Below are 24804 nucleotides of genomic sequence, written 5' to 3'. Positions count from 1 at the left end.
ACCACTACCCTTCCTCTCACTCAATCATTTCATAAATTAGTCATTTGAGCTGCATTAAAAGGCGCTCGATTTTGGGCTTTTGGTCAGCACTGCAATACATCAAGGCTACTGAGGAATATCCTACAACAAAAGGGTCTGTGTAAGTGAGCCCCCTCTTCTCCTGGGCCTATGCAGTACAAAGACCGCAGCGAGAACTGTGAAGACTGCATTACTCAAGGATAGCGTGCATGAACGGACCCGAGAGAGCTGGAGGTAATGCTATATTAATGCACTTGAGCTAGCTGGGTTGTCAGTGCCCATTGCACTGGCTTCAAGGGGGCAAGAATGTTATGTTGCTTTTTCAAAAGACGGGCTGAAGGTATTTCGGGATTCACCTGTCTGCCATGGGTTTTAGGGATATTTTTGACCAGGCCGAGAGGAAATGGTGTATATTTGTGGAGGTTGGGCGTGCTTCCTCTAAAATATTGATACAACACAAGGAAACATTTAAACTGCTCTTACCCTCAGTGCCCAGTACCAATCCCCTCCAGCGTCTTTAGCAATGGATCCCAGGATGTATCCAAGACCGCTGCGAAGAGAGAGCAAAACATGTCATTATACACAAGCAAACGCATCACATTCTAGGCATAAACTTCCGCTCTCCAGCTGGTTTGCTGGTCTAAGCTGATTTAAGCTGGACTGAGTCAGCTTTACTTTAGTTTTGAATTTTAATATAGTTTGTATTGTAATAATTGTTAGTTATTTTTTATTTAGTTTTTCAAAATAAGTTTTAGTTTTTAAGTTTTAGTATATTAGGGCATCCAAAATGAATGTGCTAACTGGTGAAATTAAAAATGTTTATGTAGAAATGTATATTTCTCAGCCTAATCTTTTTCCCAGTTTAATAACACTGGTCTAAGGTACTCTAGCTGGTCTTCCATTCTGCCCAAGCTAGTCTTAAACAGGACTAGCTGATCTAGCAGCAAGCCCAAACTGGTTTTCAATTAGTGTAGATGGTCAATGTCCAAAACCCCTCAAAACCCCTCACCAGCCTGACCAGCTTAGGGTGGTTTAAGAAGTTTTTCTATAAGCTATTTTGTCATGTGCCTGTCTCAATTACTTGGTCCCTCTCTCTTTCTTTGCAGTCTTTCTCATCTCTCCCCGGCTGTTTTTCCCACCCAAAGCTGTGTCATGCACCCTAAAACTTTCATGCGCTGGGTAGGCTGCCTGAACTCAGCATGCATACTAATGCCGCTGATAATGGCTTTACACTGAACATCACCTCTGGCTATGTAAGAGAGTCAACCACTTAGCATTACTCAGAGGCTTATGATGACAGATCATCTCCGAGGGAAAGAGAAAGAGAGATGACTTCGGAGAAACACCAGCTTCCCACACTGTGTCGCTTTGGGTTTTGGATGGATTTGGGGACTGTGGTGAAATACTAACATCAAAGGTTCAGATGACCTAATTCTGAGAATCCCTGTCTGATGCTGTAGGATATGGCATGTGTCTCATGAACTTTCCTTTAAGTTCTTCTAAGGCAAGACTGCCTGACATGAGTGATATAAGGAAAGGAGGAAGACGAGCACTCAAGGTGGGATCATTTCAACCCTGTCGGTATCTGAGGAATCTGTGAGTCATATCTCTTCAGACGCAGACCAAACTCTCTTAGCTCTACATCCTGTTTACAGTCTGATAAAGTTCATAATTGCCTTGTTATGATCACGGTGTGGCTGAAGCACATGTGAACTATTCTCTCTGTATACTATCTGTATGCTGATTATCTGGTTTGAGACTGTGCTGCCTGTCATCGGCCATTGTATGAATTTTCTCCTCTTGGTCATAGTCTGTTTAAAAAAAGTTGATTGGGTGTCTCGCATTTTTTCTTTCCATCAGTTCTCAATTTCAGGTCGAAAGTATTCCTCCATATTTTCAGCATCAGATTCATTATTATTCTCATTCTCAGTCACTCTCTCTGTCTGTCTCCTTCCCAAGTTTTTACACCTGTTACCAACCCTCACTGGTTTGTAAGAGGCAACAGGGAGTGAAAAGAAAAGTTTTTGCTATTTTAAGGTACTATTACACCAATTTAAACACCAATTTTTAAGGTATTTATGGTATTAATATAAACAAGAAGTAAACTGAATTTATATTTCATCTAAGTTTAGCATGAATAAAACATTATAATTGATTTCACAACATTCTTTCATATCAGAACATTCACTTTTTTTTTATTTTATTTTTTTACATTTTTCTAATTCAATACAAATTATTTTCATAATATTACTATATTTTGATCAAATAAATGCAGCCTTGGTGACCATCAGCGACTGAAAAAACAAAAACATTATTTAAAAAGATCTTGCCGACCCCAAACTTTTGAAAGGTATTGTACATTTACTTAAGCAATACTATACACCTATAGAGTGGTTTGAAAATGTAGTCTCCTGTATTTGGGGATTGTTCTTTTTCTTTTTTTTTTTGTACATCAGGCCCTGGCATAACTGCACCATTTTAATCCTTCAGTTTAAATTTGGAGCGTCCTTCCCACAATCTAAAACCTCACGCAGACTTCCTGTGTTCCCAGACACTAGCGCCAGGCTGTCGCACAGCAGGTAAACTACATTGTTTACCTTTAACTGCCCCTGGCATATCCGACTGATGGACCAACCTGACCTGACCCATCAAACAATAGGACCTTATCATCGAGAACATATGGCTCTCAACATGAGCCCACAGTGACCTCTGGACCTCATTCAATGTCAAGAACCCCTTAATTAAGCCTATGCATACCTGTGTATTCATGGAATATGGTCATTTGGTACCTTATTGATGTTCTTGATTGGATGAGAGTTTTTGGATATTAATTTCAACCATTTGTGACGTGGTGCTACCATTTTTATGTGTCTGTACGTATTTTTAACACAAGTTGTCGTTATTACTCTGTTTCTCTATGTTTATTAGCAACTAATATTTTCCATGCCCATAAGAAGACAAAAATTTCCAAACCTTTCTCTCATGGCTGAAGTCACTTCCTGGAAACAGTAACAACCTGACTGTAGATAAACAGGGCGCTAGACAGGAAGTGAGGCGGCACACTGCAGCGTTCCAGTCTTTCACCTCTTATTGTTCGTACTGTCGATCGCTTTGTTAGGGCCGAACCCAGTTAGCCCACAAATACAAAAACTCTCCTGGGTCTGCTATTTTTCCATCCCGTCCTTTCCTCTAACTGCACTCAATCTCTCATCGATACTATTACTAGCCCTCAGAACAGGTCTGATGGCGACAGCTGCTGTGTTCAGATATTTCTTTTCCTCGGTTCAATGGGGGTGTATACCACTCGGTGTTATACAACTGCGGTCAAAACTCAGATTAGTTTGGCCACTAACATTTTATGTTGTTGTTTTTCTCCCCATCAGATTAACAATTGAATTCCAAGATGCTGTATGTGAACACAATGCAGCTAAAAATGCTATGCACATACATGCATGCATTAATCATCTTTCCTCTGTTGTTTTCCCCCTTTTCTCTCCAGTCTTTTTCCACCTCAGTGAACAAAAGAAAATGCCACAGCCTGGGTTAAGTGACCGAAATGGTTGAGCTTAAAGTCTTTCACAGCAGCAAACAGATTTAGAACATCATTGTCTATTTGGCCCATCTGAGGCGGTGACCACACAAAACGCTGAGCTCAATTCTCCACAATTGACCTTTACTGAGTTGAGATGGTATCTGAGATTACCTGGCTGTCAGAAGCTGTTCCCTTCAGCCACAGTTCACCTAACCTGACTTCAAATGTCTAAATATACTACATTACAATTATTTTTATGGCAATAATATTATCTGGTTGTACAGTATTATCTTAGTGCTAAAGTGCTATTGTAAAACCATCTCTAATGAACATCTGCAAATAAATTAAACAAAATGAAATGATATTTCTAGGACTTTACCCATTTTATAGACGTAATTGTACCTGATAATGGATTGAAAAGAAAATAGAGTGGTATTGCTCAAATTTGGGACTCACCTTCCCAGTGGGATGGCCAGGTAGAAGACAGAGAGCATCATGGTCCTTCTGTTGTTTGTGAACAGGTCTCCAATGATGGTTGGAGAGATGGATGAGTAGCTTGATTCACCAATTCCCACCAAACATCTGGACAGCACTAACAACCAATAATACTGCAAAAGAAAAGGTCATGCGATCAGAAAAGTTGAAGGAATCTCTTATATATACTATTCAGTTGGCGCATATCTAAAAACCAATATGGCTCTCATTTTCATTCCTTGACACTTAAATACTATAGATCATGATTTTCAGGGTCATTGTGAAGCACTTTTTTTTCTTTTAGCTATTTAAGTCACGTTAACTTAAAGAAATGAAATGAATGGTATATCCTGCATCTAAGGATTGACAGATCATTGAGACCTGAAACATTTTCATAAATCTGCTGATTGATATTGAGACTGTGTTCAGGTTTGTGTGGCTTTTTAGACGTTCGACATTCATTATCAAAAAGGAGCAAGTGTCCTACATTTCTGAAACAGTGGGAACATGTGGCCGTTGTCCTCTGACCTCTATCGGCTAGGAAGGAAGCCAGACTAAGAAACCACCCTTCCCTGAAATGGCCTAGACTCATTGTATATATAGTCGTTTATGCGAAGACATTAACTGTGGGTGTGTAATGGACAGCTATACTGCTGTGGAGAATTTGGGTCACCCTGGCAGTCGACCAACTGAGGAAGCTAGTTATAGATTTCTCTGTTGCTTGTGCTCACAGTCAATACCTCTTTATGGTTTGACCTCTTTTTCTGTGTGAGTCTCACTCTCCTTAATAATATTTCATTTTTATTGTGTCACCGGTGGTCTCAGTCTGGCAGCAGTGGGGAGTCTAGCCACACCCAACACTGATGGAGTGAAAGAAAATGAAAGCAGCAAATATGGACACTCTCTAGAGACAGCAGGTCATCCCATTATGTTATGATGTGCATATAAAGCACACACACATTTACAGATCTGTCATAGCAGACTTCCATCTCCTGAGGGGGCTCACAAAGCCACCTGACTGGCCAGATGCTGTTGTGGCAGACTTTTTTGTACTAACAAGCTTCCTGTAAATGTTAATGTGTGTGTGTGTGTGTGTGTGTGTGTGTGTGTGTGTGTGTGTGTGTGTGTGTGTGTGTGTGTGTGTGTCCTTAGTCCTTTACACATTAAAAATATATAAAATACACGTTCAAATTTATATATTTATACTAACATTCAATAATATTTTTAATATAATAAAACATTTAATTTGTAACTCCAGTCTTCAGTGTCACAAGATCCTTCAGAAATCATTCTAATATGGTGATTTGGTGCTCAAGAAACATTTCTAATTATCAATGTTGTAAATAGTTGTGCAGCTAAATATTTGTGTGGAAAATTTTTTTTTTTTGGATTCCTCGATAAATAGAAGGTTCAAGGAACAGTTTATATATATATATATATATATATATATATATATATATATATATATATATATATATATATATATATATATATATATATATATATATATATTATTGAATGTTAGTATGAATATATAAATTGGAATGTGTATTATATATTTTAATATATATATATATATATATATATATATATATATATATATATATATATATATATATATATATATGAAGTTAATATAAATTGCATTAGAACAAAAACATGTTTTAACAAAAATTCATTGCTCTCCATTAGCAATGTATCTTTAGCTTGTTTTTATTCTCATTGGTAATTCATTTTGGATAAACATGTCTGATAATTCAAGACTGTAAGTATAATTCATCCCTTGCTCTCAAAACAGAGGCAGAAAACCTCATGTCCTTCGGTCATCCAATGGTCACTTTTCATTACTGGGAATCCCTCAATCCCTTTCCTGCTTTTCATCCTTTATTCTTTTCCACCTGACTGTCTTTGGTGTGACAGCAGCCCCACGACAAACAGCCAAAAGAAAAACAACTTTACTTGTTGTTGAATGTTACATAATTCTCAGCGGGGGAATTTCTTTAGTGTACGTGACAGGAATCCACAATGAGAGACTGCAGCAAGCTGGGTTATCCTCTGGCACTGAGAGGATTTCTCTATCCCTCCCTCCCCCTTTCTCTCTCAGCTCCTTTCCTGCTTTTCATGACTCTGCTCTAAAATGACAAAAGCTGTGTGCTAGTTGTTTATTGACAGAAGTGCTGTGAGGGAAAAAGAGAATAGAGGGATGGTGGAGAGGGAGAGTGGACGACTTGTTGTTTGTTTGTTACACAACCTTTCCTCCTTTCACTCCAACACACTCTCACACACATACACACACACTTGAAAAATTAATGCTTGTGCTGTCATTTGCGGAACATACATACGTCTGGAGAGTGGTTATTTGAGGTGACACGCACACTTATGTCATCCAGTGTGAGAAGATTTATAGTAAGGTGGAGGGAGGGACTTAAAGCTGGTGGTCTCTGAACACGCCATTGCCCTGTCAATCACACACGCCTACAGTGTCAGAGCAGCAGATGTGTGTGTGTGTGTGTACAGTTCGGTACAGCAGGAGGGAGAAAACTAAACATAAAATTGCTTTTTTGTCTTTTTTATTAAACAGTGGTTTACTGAGCAAATTGTATCTCTGTCTTAAATTCAGTTATAATTAAAATTTTCTTAAGGATTAAAAAAAATATATACCTGCAAATGCTGTACTTACTTACACATTACTATAATATTATAGGTTCATGTTTATTCTGTAACTAGCATTAAAGAGGAAGAGATGATTGCGTTCTCTCGCTCTCCGTGCTGCCTCTTGAACTAACTACGTGGCCCGTTACACCCCTAATATATATATATGTGTGTGTGTGTACATTAAGATACATTTATACCTATAATGTGATATTCTAAAGTATTATAAGTATTACAAATGTTGTTAAAACAAATAACTGTTGTCAAAGTACAGAAGCAAAAACACATTATTCACATTTCTAAATGTCTGGAAAATATTATTAATAATTCAAAATACTTTAAATGAAAATATAAAATGAGTAAATCTATAATAATGAGCATAATTTGCATAGAAGACGCATAGAAGAAAGTTGATGCATCTGCCTTGTTATTTTTGTTCCAGTCCACAACCAATTCATGAGTTGGCTGTACCGTAGGACTGACTGTCTGACTCCCCTCAATCCCTCAAAACCATATACATAAACATGAGCATTCAAATACATTCTGTATGAATATGTGCATATCTAACTAAAATCACCACCGCTGACACCCCCTGATGTTTTGTTTTCTTGTCATCAGACAAAACCGACACAATGATGTTAAATATGTTAAATATGGGAATTTGCATGGGAATCAGACATCTTAAAGTCTCTCTTTTAATCGCAACTTAAATTCCCTAATTCTGCTTTTTTTATATCACGATTTTTATGTGCAACAAAAAACTGTCTTTCAGTCTTGTTGCAGCAACACAGTGCAGTGAATTGACCGTTTCTTCTCAAAGCCCTGAGAAATCTCGTTAAATGAAGCTGAACATCGAGTTACGAGGGATTTTGGATGTGGAACAGATCAGCAAGAGGTCTTGAGGTCAGTTTAAGCCATAGACAGATTTAGTAGATATTTTCTTCCCAGTATCAGTGCTGGGTGTCTTTAAGCCAAACTAATACATGAGAACATGTTTACATTCTGATGAGATGATTCCTTGGCGTAATAGTATTTTTTTCTAATTTCAGTCTATTCTTATAAAACACACCACTCAGCTCGTTATGAAAAATGTGATGCAGACCTTGCGGCAATGTTGCGGTAACATTAACGTGATGGTGATGATGAGCCTGTGTGTAAATACGAGATGATCTGCTTACTTCTCTTGGTGGAGAGCGTTATATAACAGCCCACCACTGTGGGTTGGATGATTGACTGATAAAGGGATATCTGCAGTCCTCACGCTCATGTATGCATATGATCATGTGACATTGATGCAGACTGGCTCGTCCTGTCCGTATCAACTCAGCATTGCAGATCGAGGGGATTAGCACATTTATACCTCCCGTGGCATACACACACACACACACACACACACACACACACACACACACACACACACACACACACACACACACACACACACACACACACACACATCTTCTATATGTACATGCAGTCTTACTCCTCACACTGTCTGACTGGCTAAAGGGAACCAAACCGCAAACGAACCATCACTAAGTCACTAGATATCACTAAAATCAGTTATTGTAGCCACAGGGAACATTCCTCTGTTGTCATTTCACAGTCTTCCTCTTATTAACATGGCCTTTTAATTAGCAGCCACTATCTGTCTCTGTTGCAATTACCTCCCTGGAGACTGGCCACACACACACATAATTTGATTGAGATGGTCTATGAGAGATTATAGACAATAAGCATCAATTAAATTGTCACGTTTTTTGGACTGCTGCTCTCAGTTTTGCTTTATTGTTGTCTCAGTTCCTCTCAACATATGTTTATTGTGTACAAAGACTTTTATGTTTAACACAAGCACCAATACATGACTATATTTACAATGAGGATTAGGTTACAGCAATAGAGTCAGGGTTTGACGACTGTACTTACTAACAGATGTCACTCTCGAATTATACTGTTCATGCAAAGCTTAAAGAAGCCGCTCAAATACTGTCTGTATAATTGAATGGCCAAAGTCAAACCCCTTTTCTGGTCTTGTAATAAGAGACGGTGGCTAAAGTAAAAGATAAATGAAGACAAAGATGAAGACTTCAGTAACATTAGAGTCTTTTAGCAATTGACATTGTGTTATTTAATAAACAACTGTCATCATCTAATCTTAACCATCAATGCAAAAGGTTTTTTATTGTTTATTTTATTTTTTTAAACTTAGATCAGTGGTTCTCAGGTGGGGCCCAGGCCCACAAGGGGGCCTCAAGATGACTTAAAATGATTTAAAATAAAAAAATAAACTTTAACAGAACTGAGATATTAGATATTTCTCATTTAAATTCACCCAAACAGCATGTTTTTCGTGTTTTTTTTTATACCTTTCGTCTAATTATGCCAAGCTCTAAAATATGTTACTGAATATAAATTGTCTGTAAAAATATATATTTTTAAATCCTTATCCTTAATTCTTATCCAGTAAGAATTCTCATCACGATTGGATCTTAATGAGGATATTCAGATGGAGGACTGGATGAAACATGTAAAGAAGCTCAATCACAAACAATGAGCACATGTCAGAAGCTGCTACAATATAAGTGGTTGATGCGGATTCATATGACTCTAATTATACTGCATGAATATAATGAAAATGTCCCTGGCACTTGCTTTAGATGCAGTGAGTTTAAGGTGCACTATATCATTGCATTAGGGAGTGCGAAGAAGTCAAGAATTTTGGAAAGCTGTGAAAGAAATGATAGAGAAGAACCTTGATGTTAACATTCCACTGTCACCTTTACTTTTTATTTCATTAGGCTGAATATCCTAAGGAGATCAAATTAAAAAAGAAAGAGTATATATTTATAAATATATGTATTATTCAAGCAAAACAGCTTTTTTTTCTAAAATTGAAAAAGTATTTGTGCACCAAATATAAGAAAATGGCTAAAAGAAATTGTAACAAATATGACAATGGACAAGATATTTTAAGGGATAAATATGTATTTATACATAGTTAAAATATATATAAATAATTCTCACAAACAAATAGAAAAGATATGGGGCTTTTGATTATTGTTGGACAATGAGTTTAGTGGTTTTTGTGACTCTCTAACGTGATTGGCTAACAGCAGTGATCTCTTAATGACATGAGCGAGTGAGTGAGGGCTGGATGAAACAGGGAGTAAGATACAGAAGACAAAGAGGATGACAAACAGTAGTAGAGTTATAACAAGAGGTCTTCTGAGACCGGCTTAGTGTTATGCTAAGTGAGCATGTCATCTAATCATTTCATCTTAGCAAAATGAAAAAAAAGAAAGAAAAGAAAAAGGAGAGAGAGAGAGAGAGAGACAGAGAGCGCAAGCAAAAGCGAGAGACATCTAAATAATAAAGTACACTGAGATGTTTTTTTTCTATGTAAAATGAGTCCTGCTATGTTGAATGACTCGAGTGTCATTTCAAAGCGCTCTCAAATGAGCCAGAAACTGAATGAGCTTTAGAGATGTTACTGCTGGGCTGGGTTGCTAAAAATACCCAACTAGCTCTGCAAGAACCAAAACTTTCAAAACAAAAACACGCTACATTTATATTTGAAAGATTCTCGAATGATAATCATGACAATATGATTCCTTTAAGAGGTTCTGGGCAGACATGGGTTTGAAGGTTTAGGCTGCTGTTTGTAGAGGAGGAAGAGAATATGGCACTTACATCTTTGGTAATAAAGGAGCTTAGCAGTGTCACAAAGGACCAGAAGAATATTCCACTGCTCAGAATGATCTTTCTGTTGAAACGGTCCCCCAGGTAACCGAAAATGGGTGCAGCCACCATGAAACTGCAGATGAAGACTGGAAAGAAAAACAGAAGCAGAGCAGTCATTTTTAACATTCATTGTCACATTTATCTAATATACTTTGTAGGATTTCTGTGCCATCACGACGACAATAACGCTGTCAGTTCTGAAAAATACTTTCCACTTAAATGCAGAAAACTAAAAATGCACATCCTCATTCTTAAAAATGACGAGGAAGCTTTAAGATTCCCTTTCTATTTCCCTAATTCACTTCCTACCCACAATCCCCTTATGTGCTACTGCCCATTAAATCAATGGCAAGACAAAATCACAAGAGCATTCCTAACTCAAGATTGCTTTAACCAAGCAGTTTAACATGACTGTATTTGCTTAATGCTGGATATGCTACACACACCTTTTTTTGACAGTTTCTATATTTTTTCATTTATATATTTTTTTTAACATTTATGTTTTATATTTTCCATTTCATTTGTTTCATATTTTGATTATTTCTAGTTTTTTAAAGTGTAACTTCCTTTATTAAATTTTGAGTTTCTATATTTTTCATATTTTAATTTCACTTATTCAATTTTTTAATGATGTATATTGCTTCATATTTTGATCATTTCTAAATTTAATTTCTTCTTTTTCTTAGTTTCTATATTTTCTACAGTTTCATTTCAGTTGTTCCATTTTTTCACTGTTTCTTTTTTTTTTTCTCCATAATTTCTGTAGTTACAAGTATACATCTCAGATATGTGCACCTGATAGACCCTTTACTTTCTCATGCCATGCAGATTGTACTCTTTTATATACTACACACCTGCATATTCTAGAACGTACTTTATTAACAGTCTTTAACTGCAGTAAATAAAGTACACTTGAAAGTATCTAATTTTAATAATTCCTGTAAAAGTCCAATATCCCATAATCGTTGTGTAAGATTTCTTAATCTTGCAGTTGCTGACGTGACTCCAGTTGGGTGCGCTGAAAAAGGCATCCAAAATGCTTTCGTAATGAGTCTGCATAGATGGCATGAGGTAATAATGCTCATCTGGACACTTCAGAGCTGCAGATTTTGAGGATTTTTGCCATCTCCATAAACATTGCAGTGGTTGTGTGTGTGTTATGCAAAGTGAGGATGTGTTTGCCAGCTTACTGAGAAAGAGAAATACAGTGCAGTCTAAAACCCGCACAAATACACTATATATAGTACAGTGTCATGATATTTAATAATAAATCTACATCCTCTTTTGTGCTGTACTGAGGTTAAGAGACCTTGGTAACACCAAGTCTGAGGCTATAAAGTCTGGGCTGAATTTCTAGCCGTCTCCCACCCTTGATCAATGGCCATGTTTGGATATTTAATAACTCCCCATTTTTGAGGAAGGCTGAATTTGCTGAAGCCACCGGAAACATTGCCCTGTGTTATCCTTGGCTGCTTGTTCAAGCCAAACTCGACCCGACTTGAGTATATCAACTCTAGGAATAGGCACGGAGCCTACACCGAGCCAGCTGGGAAATCAGCGCTCTCTCCACACACTCAAACCTGTACAAATTACAGCAGCACTATATGCTAAATGATCTGCTATTTCATCCCTGACTTCACTCGCTTAGTGATCGTAATTAGGCTGCCTTTGAAATCCGTCCCAAAACAGAAAAAGACTTAAATAAATAAATACAAAACAACAGTGAGTAAACTATATTTGTGAGGTTTAAATGAGTCAGAGCTGGATTTGTTTACAAAAGCATACAGTAGGCTAGGTCTGATTTGATAAAGATGCTGCAAACGTGACAGGGAGGAGATGAGAGTGAAACTGGCGCTCTGTTGTGTAACTTGCAAAACTGAAGACACAGGATCCAAACATCACTTTTTTGTTTCACGACAAGCAAAAAGTCTCATAATGAAACTGTTTGCATGTCATTGCTCTGTCAGTAAGTACCACACGTCATTTCCTATCAACTATTTTGCTGTTACCGCACACTGTGTATAAGAGCAGGGGTTTTCCAGCTTTTCCCCCTACATATACTATAGTTAAGTTTGGGGTCAGTAAGATTTTTTCATGTTTTTAAAATAATTCTCTTACACTCATCAAGGCTGCATTTATTTGGTCAAAACACAATAAAAACAAAAATACAGCTTTCTATTTGAATATATTGTAAAATGTAATTTATTCCTGTGATCAAAGCTGAATTTTCAGCATCATTACTCCAGTCTTCAGTGTCACATGATCCTTCAGAAATCATTCTAATATGCTGATTTGATGCTCAAAAAACATTTAAACATTTATTATTATTATCAATGTTGAAAACAGTTGTGCTGCTTAATATTTTTGAGGACAAGTTCAAAATAACAGCAGAATTATCTGACAGAAATCTTTTGTAACACTATACATATCTTAACAGTCACTTTTGATCAATTTAATGTCCTCGCTACATAAAACTATTACATATAATATAAATATTAAAAATACTTACATTACATTATAACTTTATTTCATAAATGAGCTGACATATTGTGAAATCTTTTTTATTGTATTCCAATATTTAGTGGACCTCCTAAGCAGAATATCGCAGAGATGTTATATACAGTATGAACAGAAATCCCATAGGCTATGCGAGCACAGCTCAACTAAAGCAATTAACACCTCTCTCTCTTTCTGAGATGTTGATCTCCTCCCTTTACCCTGAGCCATCTAAGCCATGTCCTCTGCTAATTCCTCAGTTAATGACCTCACTCCTTGTCCGTGTTTATCACATCATATAACTTTGCACATCAATTACACCTGTGTGTGTGTGTGTGCCTGACTGTGAGACAGAGAGAGAGACACAGCATCCAGAGAGAGACAGACCATATGGACCAACACCATACACACAACATGTGTGTAGTGAACGGCTCCTGAAATATTCATGCCTCATGCCTCAAAGACTAGACATTTACATGTAGTCATGTATAGCAGATGACAATTCAAAGCGATTTACAAATGAGAAACAAAGTAGCCAAGCTAAAAGAGCAAGTACATGCTTTTTTTCCCTATACACGCTTTAGCTTAGAAAAAAGGCCACATCCTGGTGACAAAGTCTGCACTATAATTCCATCCACAAATAAAGCAAACATTATCTCCATGCTCAAATAAATGACATTCAAAGATTGGAAACAGCTCTCTAGAATTCTGTCAATTCGGTCAACTCGGCCATTTTGCAGATATTTTTCTATAATGACCAATGAACTGTACTGTATATGGAACATTATTCCAGTCAACGGCTTTCTTTCATATAACCGCTTTCGGTCACACTTTAGATTAGGGTCCAATTCTCACTACTAACTAAATAATAACTACGACTTTTGCCTCAATAAACTCCTAATTACTGCTTATTGATAGTTAGTAAGGTAGTTGTTACGTTTAGGTATTGGGTAAGAATGTATGGTCATGCAGAGCAAGGCATTAATATGTGCTGTATAAGGACTAATAAACAGCCAAAATCCTAGTAATATCCTATTAAGCTACTAGTTAATAGTGAGAATTGGACCATCAGCTAACGTGTTACCCAGATTTATTATAAATTAATTATTATTATTATAAATGTTTAATACTTTGCTAATTTAACTACTATTAACTTTTTGTGTGTTAAACATTTTTAATAAGTGAAAAAAAAAACTAAAAAAACATGGTGCGCTGAAGAGGTTTGCTGTGTTTATCCTCTGCAAGTTGTTATGACCTGAAGTTATTCCCCTGAAGCTCTTCAGCAGAAACATTCTTCCTCATAATGGTATTTCTGACATGGCTTAAGGCATGTCACATACCTCACCTGTCCTTCCAGGTGACTACTGTGGGAATTTTCTGCTTTATGTGACCTCCCGTGGTGTTTTTCGGAGGGGATTTATTAAGGAAACACGTGTAATGTGTTTCAAGTGGCTGATTCATTGCCTGTAAATGTCATTCTGGATTCCCTCTCTTTTAGAGCGCAATGTTCCTCTGTCACTCATCGCTACTTGCTATTTAAAATTCATGCCGCCTTGAAACTGTCAGAAAAGCTCCCAGATAGATGAGTGTACACACTCACACTCCTCTGTCATCCTCCTCCTTTTTCCCTTAAGGGATGAAAGATGATATAAAGAAGGATTACATCCCGTCACCATTCTGACAGAGAATGACAAACACTGCACCTTCACCTCTTCCTTACTTGTTTTCTTTAACCCGTCTGTCAGAGCGTGGTGACCCTCCATATTCGGTCTTTGTCACGCAGGACCCCACTAGCTCTTCAATTTTAAATTCCATAACTATAGTTAGCCTCACAACGTATTGCTGTTTGCCATGCTGTGCTTTAGCAACAGGAACCAAAGAAAATAATGTGTTTTATTTTTTGTATATCCTACCCACAAATATTGAAAACCATCTTGGAGACCATGGAAAAGTCCTTTCCTGGAATATTTCTTTGGGTTTTACACAAACTTTGCATTATGTTTGCAGTGGAAGAAATGGTTTTAATGACAGTGGTGCAATGATTCATTGTAGAGAGTCAATGTAGCTATTTGTCTATGGCAAACAGACTTATAATATGAGACTCACACTATACTAATAATAGACACATGGAGGATATAGGTGAATGTTGCATGCAAATGGTAAACAGATGCTTCTTAAATTTCTTAAAGATTATTTAAGGATCGACTAAAAAGACATTTGGATAGTTATTTTATTATTTTAAATAAATCTTACTGGTACCCTATATGATGAGATCAAACCATTCATGGATGTTCTATTGTACACCAGTGAATTGCTTTCCAATACATGAATTAATGACTCTAGTGAGCCGGTTCCTTTTATTAAATGAAAAACATACAACATGAAAAGTGTAGTCCAATTCACAAATAAATTACTGGGTTACTGGGTTGAATCAGTCAGAAAAATGTTTAATTAAACTGAAATTACAAGAGTGTTAATGTTGCAAATGCACTGTAAGTTATCATTGGTAAGTTTTTGGAGAAAATTCAGCGTTGTCATCACAGGAATAAATTACAATTTAAAATAAAATTTCTTCATGTGATACACTAACTTTAAGGTTGCATATCTGAAGAAACTGTCTGTACTTCCTCCCTGTATCTATGTACATAGGCTACCTAATGTCTAACCGTCTGCAACATACCAAAGCTCTGACCCAAATGCAAATTCTCTTTAAAAGTTTACCGACAAGGAACAACCAGATTTTGACCTCAGTATCTGACATGTCACATACCTGAAGCATCTCAGTTTTGAATTTGCGGCTGATGCTTGACAGTAGAACTCCTTAATGAAATAGCAGAGATGCCAGCTCACATTCTGCTACCAGTAAATCGCTATGAAAAGAGGAAACCCAACCTGTTTCTGTTGATGCAAATTACACAATGTAATCATCCGCTTTAAATCACATCGCATAAAAACATTAGGTGTGGCAGAGGGCCAGAGAGTCACTGTTGCATTTGAAACATTATGCTGGTGACATGCTCTAATGTCAAGCTCTTCAAAAAGTTTGCGTCAGGCCACTTAATAGGCTCAGTTGGCTATTTTGCACTTCTAAACAACACATATTTGGGCTGTGTCAAAATAAATGAAGCATCCAAAGCTCCTACATGGCCTTCCCCATACAGCCAATGGCGATTTGAGCCAGTGTGGGTGAATGTGATTTAACAGGCAGAAGTGGGTCATGTGTGGTGGGCTAGCTGTGGATGACTAAACTAATGACATCACGCCGCATTTAATTGCTTGGATCTCGTTTATTTGCAGTGTTCAAATAACGCCTCAACTTCGTGACTCAGTCTTCAATCGTAGTTGAAGTAGGAGTGAGTGATGTAATAAGCGTAGGAGTAGCCTCAGAAAATAAGACACCTAGAATCATAATATCCACCTCTGAAATCAATATCAATCAATGGTCAATTTCAAACCATTTTAATTGAACAGATCAGATTAAATCTTATTCAATTAATTGTGTGTTTGAGTGGCTTCTAATGCTCCCTTTGATCAAAGACCAAAGCTTAACTTGAGACATGTTACTATGACAACAGGACTATACCTGTACTGCACTATGCAGTTTGTGACTCAGTCTACAGGAATCACCGTCCCTTTAACCAGCATTGTTTCGCCGTCAAGGAGAAACACGCTCGGCCATGAAGCCTTCACCTGTGTGACAATAATGACTTCTGTTCTCCTCTAATCATTTCTTTTGGACGGCAGTCCAGCAGTGTGTGAGTGGGTGTTTGGGCACAGAAAAATCGTGACTAGCTAGTCTAAGCAGAAACGGTCAAGAGGACACGCATAGAAACGCACTACCTCAGGGTGGAAGTCAACACAACTTCCACTCCACGGCTGAATGCGCAGAAAAAGTTTGTGCTTTCTGAATGCAAAACAGTCAGGGCTCCAAGTTCATTTAGAATGGGTTATGAAACCTTTCGCATACAAATTGCTGGCATTGAGATGGAAAGCATTATACAACAAGTTAATAAGGGGAAAGCTAAGCTCAGTGAGCATCGTAATTAGCCGGAAAGTGTCAGGTACAACCCTGATTTAAAAAGCTCTGTTCAGTGACAAAAAATATTGTCTTTGCATCATGAAAGCAACATCACTGGAAGAGTGAATAATGTCAAACTGTATCTGTAGAGACAAAGCTATGGATCTTGATTATTTGCTAAAAGATAAAAGACAAGATAAAAACATCTTATGCTCTGAGCCCTTTTATCGTTGTGTTATCTAATCTGTAAAATAATAAAGATAAAATGTTTTCTCTTTCTTGCTGGATTAAAATTCCCTAAAAAAGTAACCAATTACGTACCTTACTTTTTATAGAAAAAAATGTGTTATGTTACTTTTGCGTTACTTTTTCTCATCTGCGCTGGGCTTGCTTGTTCGCTTTTTAATAACAAAAATATATATATATGCCAAATGTAAAGTCCCTTTCACACCAAAAGTGAAATGAATAAGCATCAGACTGAATGCAATGCAAAATCATGCCTGTACAGTAGAGGGCGCCGCTCAAACAAACCTTTCAGCTGTGCTGCCATTCTGGATCGCAGAAGAAGAAAGTACAACACTCTTACTTCAGCAATAAAAACAAAAAGATTAAACACAACTGTGATGTTTATCAAGTCATTTTTGATTATTAGGATGGTTGAATTGGATCATCGAAGGTCAGCAGCAAAGACATTGGTTAAAAAAGTTAGATTAAATACATTGTGTTATTTAACATATTTAATTATTGCAGAGTAAATGCTTGCTCACATTTAGTCTAGAACTACAATAACCATCATGTTCACACAGCACACACAACGCTTCTGAACTTACTCACGATTTCTCACGACATAGGGACAGGAGAGCTGTCAATCACTAAATGAAAAAAACAAAGCAACTTTCATTACTTGTTTGAAAAAGTAACTCAGATATTTTGATGTATATTTAAAAGTAATGCATTACTTTACTAGTTACTTGAAAAAAGTAATCTGATTACATAACTCGCGTTAGGCTTGTAATGCGTTACCCCCCAACACTGCTCCTTAAAACAAGATACATTTTCAGTGGGTATCTTAAAGATTATTTTTCTTATATTTTTTCTTTTTAAAACACACTTTTACTCAATGGTTTGTGCTAAAAAAAAAGTAAAGTAGTAAATGTATATTGTATTAAGTATGTTTAGATGTTTAGTGAAACATATAGATTAAAATTATGTTTTTTGCAGTGTAGTTAAGTTTATGAATCCACAAAAAAATCTCTTACTTGGAAGATTTTTAATATATCCATCAGTGTCAGTAAAATGCATGTCAAATGCGCGCCAGTCAAGTCCATGATCTGACCCTGATGGAGGACACCTGTTCTTCTGCTATAGGAATCTCTCCTCTGAGCCAGTGGAGTGTGTTCATCATACTAAATCATCATGATTCTCTTATCGGCTCACTCCAGCCTTGCAAATGTTTTCATAACTTCTTAATCTTATAATTTTATAGCCAAGCGTTTAGAGTAATCTAATATACAGACCTTGTCCTTCACTTGTGATGTTCAAACAATATAAATAGACAGTGAGAACAGTGCCCAGCTGTTATGTTATAAGTACTGAAGTGTTATGGGTCTTTATATGATGTTTCAGCTGAGATGTTTATAATCTGCAGAACATTCAGGTTTTTTTTTATATAAATCGGCACAATAAAGCATTAGGAGATATGTCACATCATCTTTACCTACCATTCAGTTTTCTAAATTAATGGCATATTTCTGCCATGGTGACAAGTGCAGTATGTTGTGCTTTGATCTTCTACCTGCTAAAAAAACATTAGTGGAATGCTTTCTCTTTCTCTTTCTTGATTCAACTGAAATGTTGATGTATTAACTGATGCCAGGTAATGTTCATGGGAATATCAATGTAAAATATTTGAGCTGAAAAACAAGTCCATAGATGGTTAAGAAGCTGTATGTTGGTAAAGAAGCACTCAACAATTGCCTAAGAAAGTGTAGACGAGGAGTGTGTGTTCTCTCAATCATTTAACTAGTTTTGTTTTTGTTTCAGCAGAAACCACTGGACAATGACTGAGTCAGGTGCATGAAGATATGCAGATACTGCATTTCTAAAGAAAAGGAGCCTGCATTACATGGCCGCATTTAAATTCCATAGTTTGAGTGACTCAATTCCAATCTTTTCCTCCCATGTGGCACAGATCGGATATGACTCAAGAACGTGTAAGCAGGAAAAAGCACATAGATTCCAATATTCTCAGATCTTTTTCAGGCCTCATTCATATAGAAATAAATCTGATATGAATCAGATATGAAGTGCATTTCCATCATCCGGGTTGTTTTGCCAAGTGAATAGTGTAAATACAGTCAGCAGTCACTAAGGGTCAATATGGGTCACTTTTAAAAGAAGATGCAAGCTGGTTCTCAAAAATATATAGTGGATAGTCAACAAATCGGAATTGGGCATCAATACCTGCAGAGTAAATGCGGCGTATATAAGCCACGTCACACTTATTCAGGAAGTTGCAGTTTGGTAGAATATTTATTGTTCCTCACCTTTGAATGACTGTTGAAGTTTATTAAGCCTGTCATGAAATGCTAAATTCATGTTAATACCTGGAGATAAAATACCATGCATAAGTCATTAAGATTTTTTGAATGTATCTGATAGAAGTCTCTTTTGGTCACCAAGGCTGCATTTATTTGATAAAAAATACAGTAAGACTGTATATTGTGAAATATTCTTACAATTTAAAATAACTACTTTCTATTTTAATATATTCTAAAAAGTAATTTATTCCTGTGATGGCAAAGATTGTTTTGGGAACCGTTATAACCGTTCTACATAACCGTTATATATTTGTCAGGTTCCTTTGATGAATAGAGAATTCAAAGGAATAGCATTTATTTGAAACAGAACATATTTGTAACTTTATACATGTAATTACTGTTAATTTAAAAAAATTAAATTAATTAAAAAAAATCATACCGGATACCAATCTTATGAATGGTAGTATACATAAATATTGCATGAAGCATTCTGGTTGTAATTTTACAAGTTTCATAGAAAATATTAGTGCTGTACTATTTACTGTAAAGCAGAGGTTTCCAAACAATTTTAGATGCAACCTTTTTTTTTTTTTTTAATTGACGCGACCCATTTATACAACCATTTACATGCAATCAGTCAAGTGGCGTGAAAGGCAAGAGAGGACCAGGCCTGAAACTGCACATTGTGGTTTTGTTTACGTTTATGCGGCAATTGGCCGTGAGTTTTGTTGTTTATTTTGTCATTAAAGTTACGTTTGCCGGTTATCGCATCGTTCTTCCCTGAGTCTTGAACTTTGTAACATTTATACATTTTCCTTAAATCATTCTGGCGACTCATTTTTTCAATTTGAAAACCTGTGCTGTAAAGTATTTGCTGTACTAACATGTCTGAAACCACAGAATAAACGGATACAGTGAATTATGAATGTCAGATCCATTCATTTCTCAGCGTGCTGAGACAAATGACAGTCTATGGACTTTGCAGGTGCAGAGCGACAGATGCTGAGGAAGTCACATTAAACAGGAAACTCTCTGACGCCTGTGTATATTTGTGAATGTGGATAGTTGAATACCTGCCTGTGTCTGTTCTCATTGTGTGTTTACAATCTATAGAGGCCTCAACAGAATAAGAGAGGATGTTGAGTTGTTTGAGAGTAAAAAGACCGCAATGAATCAAGCCAAAACAAACAGATGAAAGTATAGTAGAAGATGGGAATAAAGAGATTCAAAGCTCAGCTTTTCTTGAAGGATACTGTAAAACACAGTAAACAGAGGTCACCTCATGTACACTGTGTGTTAATACAGTGAGATTAATGGTCCTAAAACTTACTGTATTGTTAAAACACTGAAATGCAATACATCAAATCAGGGAGAAAAGGATGGGTAGTTTATATTAGGTGCACTGTTCTAACAGTACAGAACAAACAGTCTGTAACTAACTAATATCTGACAAAACTAAGTAATTCCAATTTACAATCAATCTTTAAAAAGGAAACTAAACTGTGACAATGTCATTACTAGTAGATGATACTCCTAATCCTGCAATGGAATGGACACTAACTTACATAACAGTATAGCCGCTGGAAACATGCATGCAAAAATACACCATCCACTATCACTTCTCATCCACTTCTGTTAGTGTTTTGCGCTAGCAGCAAGGAAAATGGATGTGTCACAGTGGCGATGATGGAAAGCCTTTAAGTGACTATGTCTGTTCAAAACTGTTCAAAAATCTGATAAAAAATGCTTAGCCATAAGCTCAGGGGCTTGAACCCATGAATTATCCACCCATAATCCGTCCCTCCTCTTCCTCATACACAGAGAAAAAAAGGTTCCATAAAGATTTTTTTTCGCCCCTCATTAGAAATGTGCTTGAGCGAAGTGGGTTTAATAGAGATATCCTTAAAACATGGCTAAATGTACTTATGTCAAACAGCTGAGGCAGTTATATCACGATAAGAGCAAAGTTGTGACAATTTTTGATTTCGGTTAAATGTCAGATTTTTTACTTTTACTTTGTGACGTTCGGAAAACTACACTTTTTAAACATAAACATACACTGTTTTTATAAGACAGAGGTTTGTAGAAAGAAAAAATAGGAATAATGTATTGAATACTGAATGAAAAGCACTTTCATGTGGTTTACGGCATAGAGTATCAGTTTGAATTGGAGTATATGTTTTTCTATATGCCCATGCTAACTGCCCTTCTTTTCTTTTCTTTTTTTGAAAGTGGTTAGAAACAAAAATGTGTGCATTTGTTGGTTTGTAAGAGGGAGAGTGGGAACAGTTTGTGGATTAGTGCTGGTTAATGAGGCTGTCCCAGTCATTTTTAGACACAAAAATGGCAAATTAGTAATTAGCACAAACGCTACAAAGTGAAATAAAAGCCCTCTGGGATCTAAAAATGGATACACTACACATTGAGATATGATTGACTGTGCTCATGCTTTGTATAGGTCCTCTACACAGTAGGACACAAATGACTAAGTTGATGTTAATGCAGCAGAGTGCTTATAGTAAAGGTTTTCCAGTCTCCATAATAACACAGAGAATGCAGACAAAATGTATTTGTAAAGCAAAACCTAACTACTCAAACAATCTCAGAGGCCAAATGCCTAATGAATGATGTATCATAAAACTATGTAAGGCACTAATCTCTCTAAATATGCTTCAGAACAATTTATATTGTGAAAAGTGTTACTGCAACTGACAATTCCTTTTAAATAACACAATGACTAAGCTTAAATACACCCATAAACACATACACCTGCTGCATACCACTGCTGACGAGAGCAGTCAAAAGTATGAAAAATATTCCCGTTTTATGCCTGGATTCTCTTCTATGTAAATCTGTCAGGGAGGTTTAAGACGCCCTGTTCTCGGTGTAGAAATACCACAACAAATCCCCTTAAAATTATGTAACATTTTAAAATAAAACCTGATGTTTCCTCTTTAAATCTCTATAGAGGATTTCAAGGAAATGTCTTGAAATAAGTGAAGTTTCCATCTAAGGATGTTTTTGCGAAAATATTTACAGATATATGCTAAATATTGATTTTCACAATTTTCAGTTTAAGTTCTATGAAATTCTGTGTTGATACTTCAAATGTCTTGAAAACCAGTTATTGTGAACTGCTTAACATTTTTTACAGGCCATTTCTGTAGTGCTTCTGTCAGATTTTGCAGTGGCGTTTGGCCTCCAGACAGAAGCCGCTGTAATAGCTATGAAGGATGTATCTGCGCATCCACCTTTGGCATTTTCTCACCTGACCTTCACGCTCATGCATACCTCTGTCAGAATTCCCCCTCAATGAAGGGCTTAGCTGACGCTTTCACCACAACACAAAAACACAGTCCAGCCTACCCGCTGAACATCACCAGCATTCCTCTCTTTTTCTTCATTGCAGACCATTTCAAGCTTCAGTAGTCTTGGCTTACCGGTGTGGGTGTGTTTGATTTATGTGTGTGAGCGCACATATGTTTCTTGGCATATTATATGCTAGTTGTTGGGTAAAGCTTCCCTGAAATAGGCCACACTGTTCGTAGCTTACCAGAATGTAGCAATGACATTTTTTTTTCTTTTTCAAACACCACTATTAGCTCTGCCAAGGTTCTGGGGTGAACCCTTACGATTGTATGGCCCGCATGTGGAAGTGGTGGTAAATGGTGTTAGGTTGTTACTCTTTTCACCACTCATATTAGCTCGCAGCTGCACTTGTGCCTTTCAACAGATCTGAGAGGCAGAAGAGGAGCGCCACTGATAAAAGGAAGATCAACTCAACACTTAACAGATGAATAGAGTTAGCAGAGAGAGTGTGTTAGACATTTACATGATGTGTAGGCACACGTCATGCACAGAAACACACTTTTCTTTGAAGAAACACAGTTTGACTTTTTACAACCTTCTACACATAGAATAACAACACCACAGCCTAGTTTAAAATGTTCACTGGAGGTTTTAAATTGAATCCAGATGAAGATTTATATTCAAAATTCTCATCGGTTTAGTGCACAGGAACTGATCTGGAGAAGCTATTTTCAAGCTAGCTTCCCAAGCTACCAGATAATCATAATTTGAGGTACTGTAGTTCATTTTGAACAGATTTATTTTCTATTTCTGTTCAACCATCTTTTGATTCCTTAATTAAAACAACTCATCTCAAAAGTTTTCAGCAATTGTCATTAAATGCAACAAATAAAACTAGAAACACTCTAATTTGTATAATGAAAACACAGTGGCGAACAGCAACATTTAAGTATTTCACCACAAAAAGACAAAATCTCATGCAAGGACTTGTAATGAAGCAGTCCGAATGGAATCGTGTGAAGCAATGAATCGTTTCTTCTGACAGGTTTTTTATTAACTCTCTGAACAAACTGTTTTACTAAAATGAATCGTGAAGCAGCGACATTTGCACAAGCCATACTGTCGAAACAAAATGAATCAGAATTCTCAAAACTATTCGAGAGACAGGACAGTTCAGGAGATTGTGTGATTCCTGCCTGACTTCACTCAGCTCTAAAGCTTCATGCAAAACATAATGTGACAAAAAAATATTATAGAGCATCATACTTGTCACACTACACTGTTACTCTGGAAAAATCCACATGGGAAATGGAGCTTTAACTGTATTTTATAATGCCTTAGAAAGCAGAATTAAGACAAGAAAAGATAATATCCTGTAATTTCCTTGCTTACGGCTGGTTAGACTCCGTGTTATAGCTGGGAGCTGTTGTGTGAGAAGCGTGGGATATGGGCTTTTTCAGTGGGTGTGGAGTTTTCCTCTCCAGCCCAGAGCTGTACATCTAATGATAGGCCAGCATTCAAATGACAGAGTGTGTAAATGTGTGTGTGTGTGTGTGTGTGTGTGTGTCTATGCTGAGGTCCTTGCCAAAGCTGTTTAAACCAATGTGACAAATTTACTCACAATTGGTAAATCCAAATGTGTACAAACCCTCATGTACACACATATAATCTATCATAGGATCACACCCATGTTCTCTCTCTCTCTGAATGTACTGTAATAAATGATTTGACCTTGAGTGATGAAGCTATATTGTGTGTGGATGGGTGGTTCTGTCCACAGGGGACAGAGAATAGACACTCGCCTTGTATTGATTTCTCCATGTCTTTCTCGTACAAGAAAATACACAAAGTTTGTGCAATGCCTATCTAATTCTAATGTCTGTGGGATTTTGGGTCATTGTAAAAAATGCTTTGTTGCGTTGAACACTGAGAGAGCTTCAGAAGAGCTTTTGTCCTTTTAGAAGGAAACTGTCCAAGCAGACTCTTTAAATGTAAGAGAGGATGCCTTTGTGAATCTCATATGA

At 36.8% G+C, this 24804-nt stretch overlaps 1 protein-coding gene across 2 annotated transcripts in view; it reads right to left on the bottom strand.

Annotated features, from left to right (window-relative positions):
• The window catches only part of spns2 (SPNS lysolipid transporter 2, sphingosine-1-phosphate), a 67878-nt gene that overhangs the window by 16168 nt on the left and 26906 nt on the right, over window positions 1-24804 (bottom strand). For both annotated transcript variants that reach the window (XM_079871062.1, XM_079871063.1), the window contains exons 3-5: window positions 10367-10503; window positions 4007-4158; window positions 502-568 (exon numbers count right to left, since the gene is read on the bottom strand). In XM_079871062.1, coding sequence (XP_079727188.1) covers window positions 502-568; window positions 4007-4158; window positions 10367-10503 — 356 coding nt within the window. The remainder of the gene's footprint in view (window positions 1-501; window positions 569-4006; window positions 4159-10366; window positions 10504-24804) is intronic.

This window comes from Squalius cephalus, assembly GCF_949319135.1.
Source record: "Squalius cephalus genome assembly, chromosome: 5".
Lineage (NCBI taxonomy): Eukaryota > Metazoa > Chordata > Actinopteri > Cypriniformes > Leuciscidae > Squalius > Squalius cephalus.
This window is presented reverse-complemented; position numbering and strand designations above follow the sequence as displayed.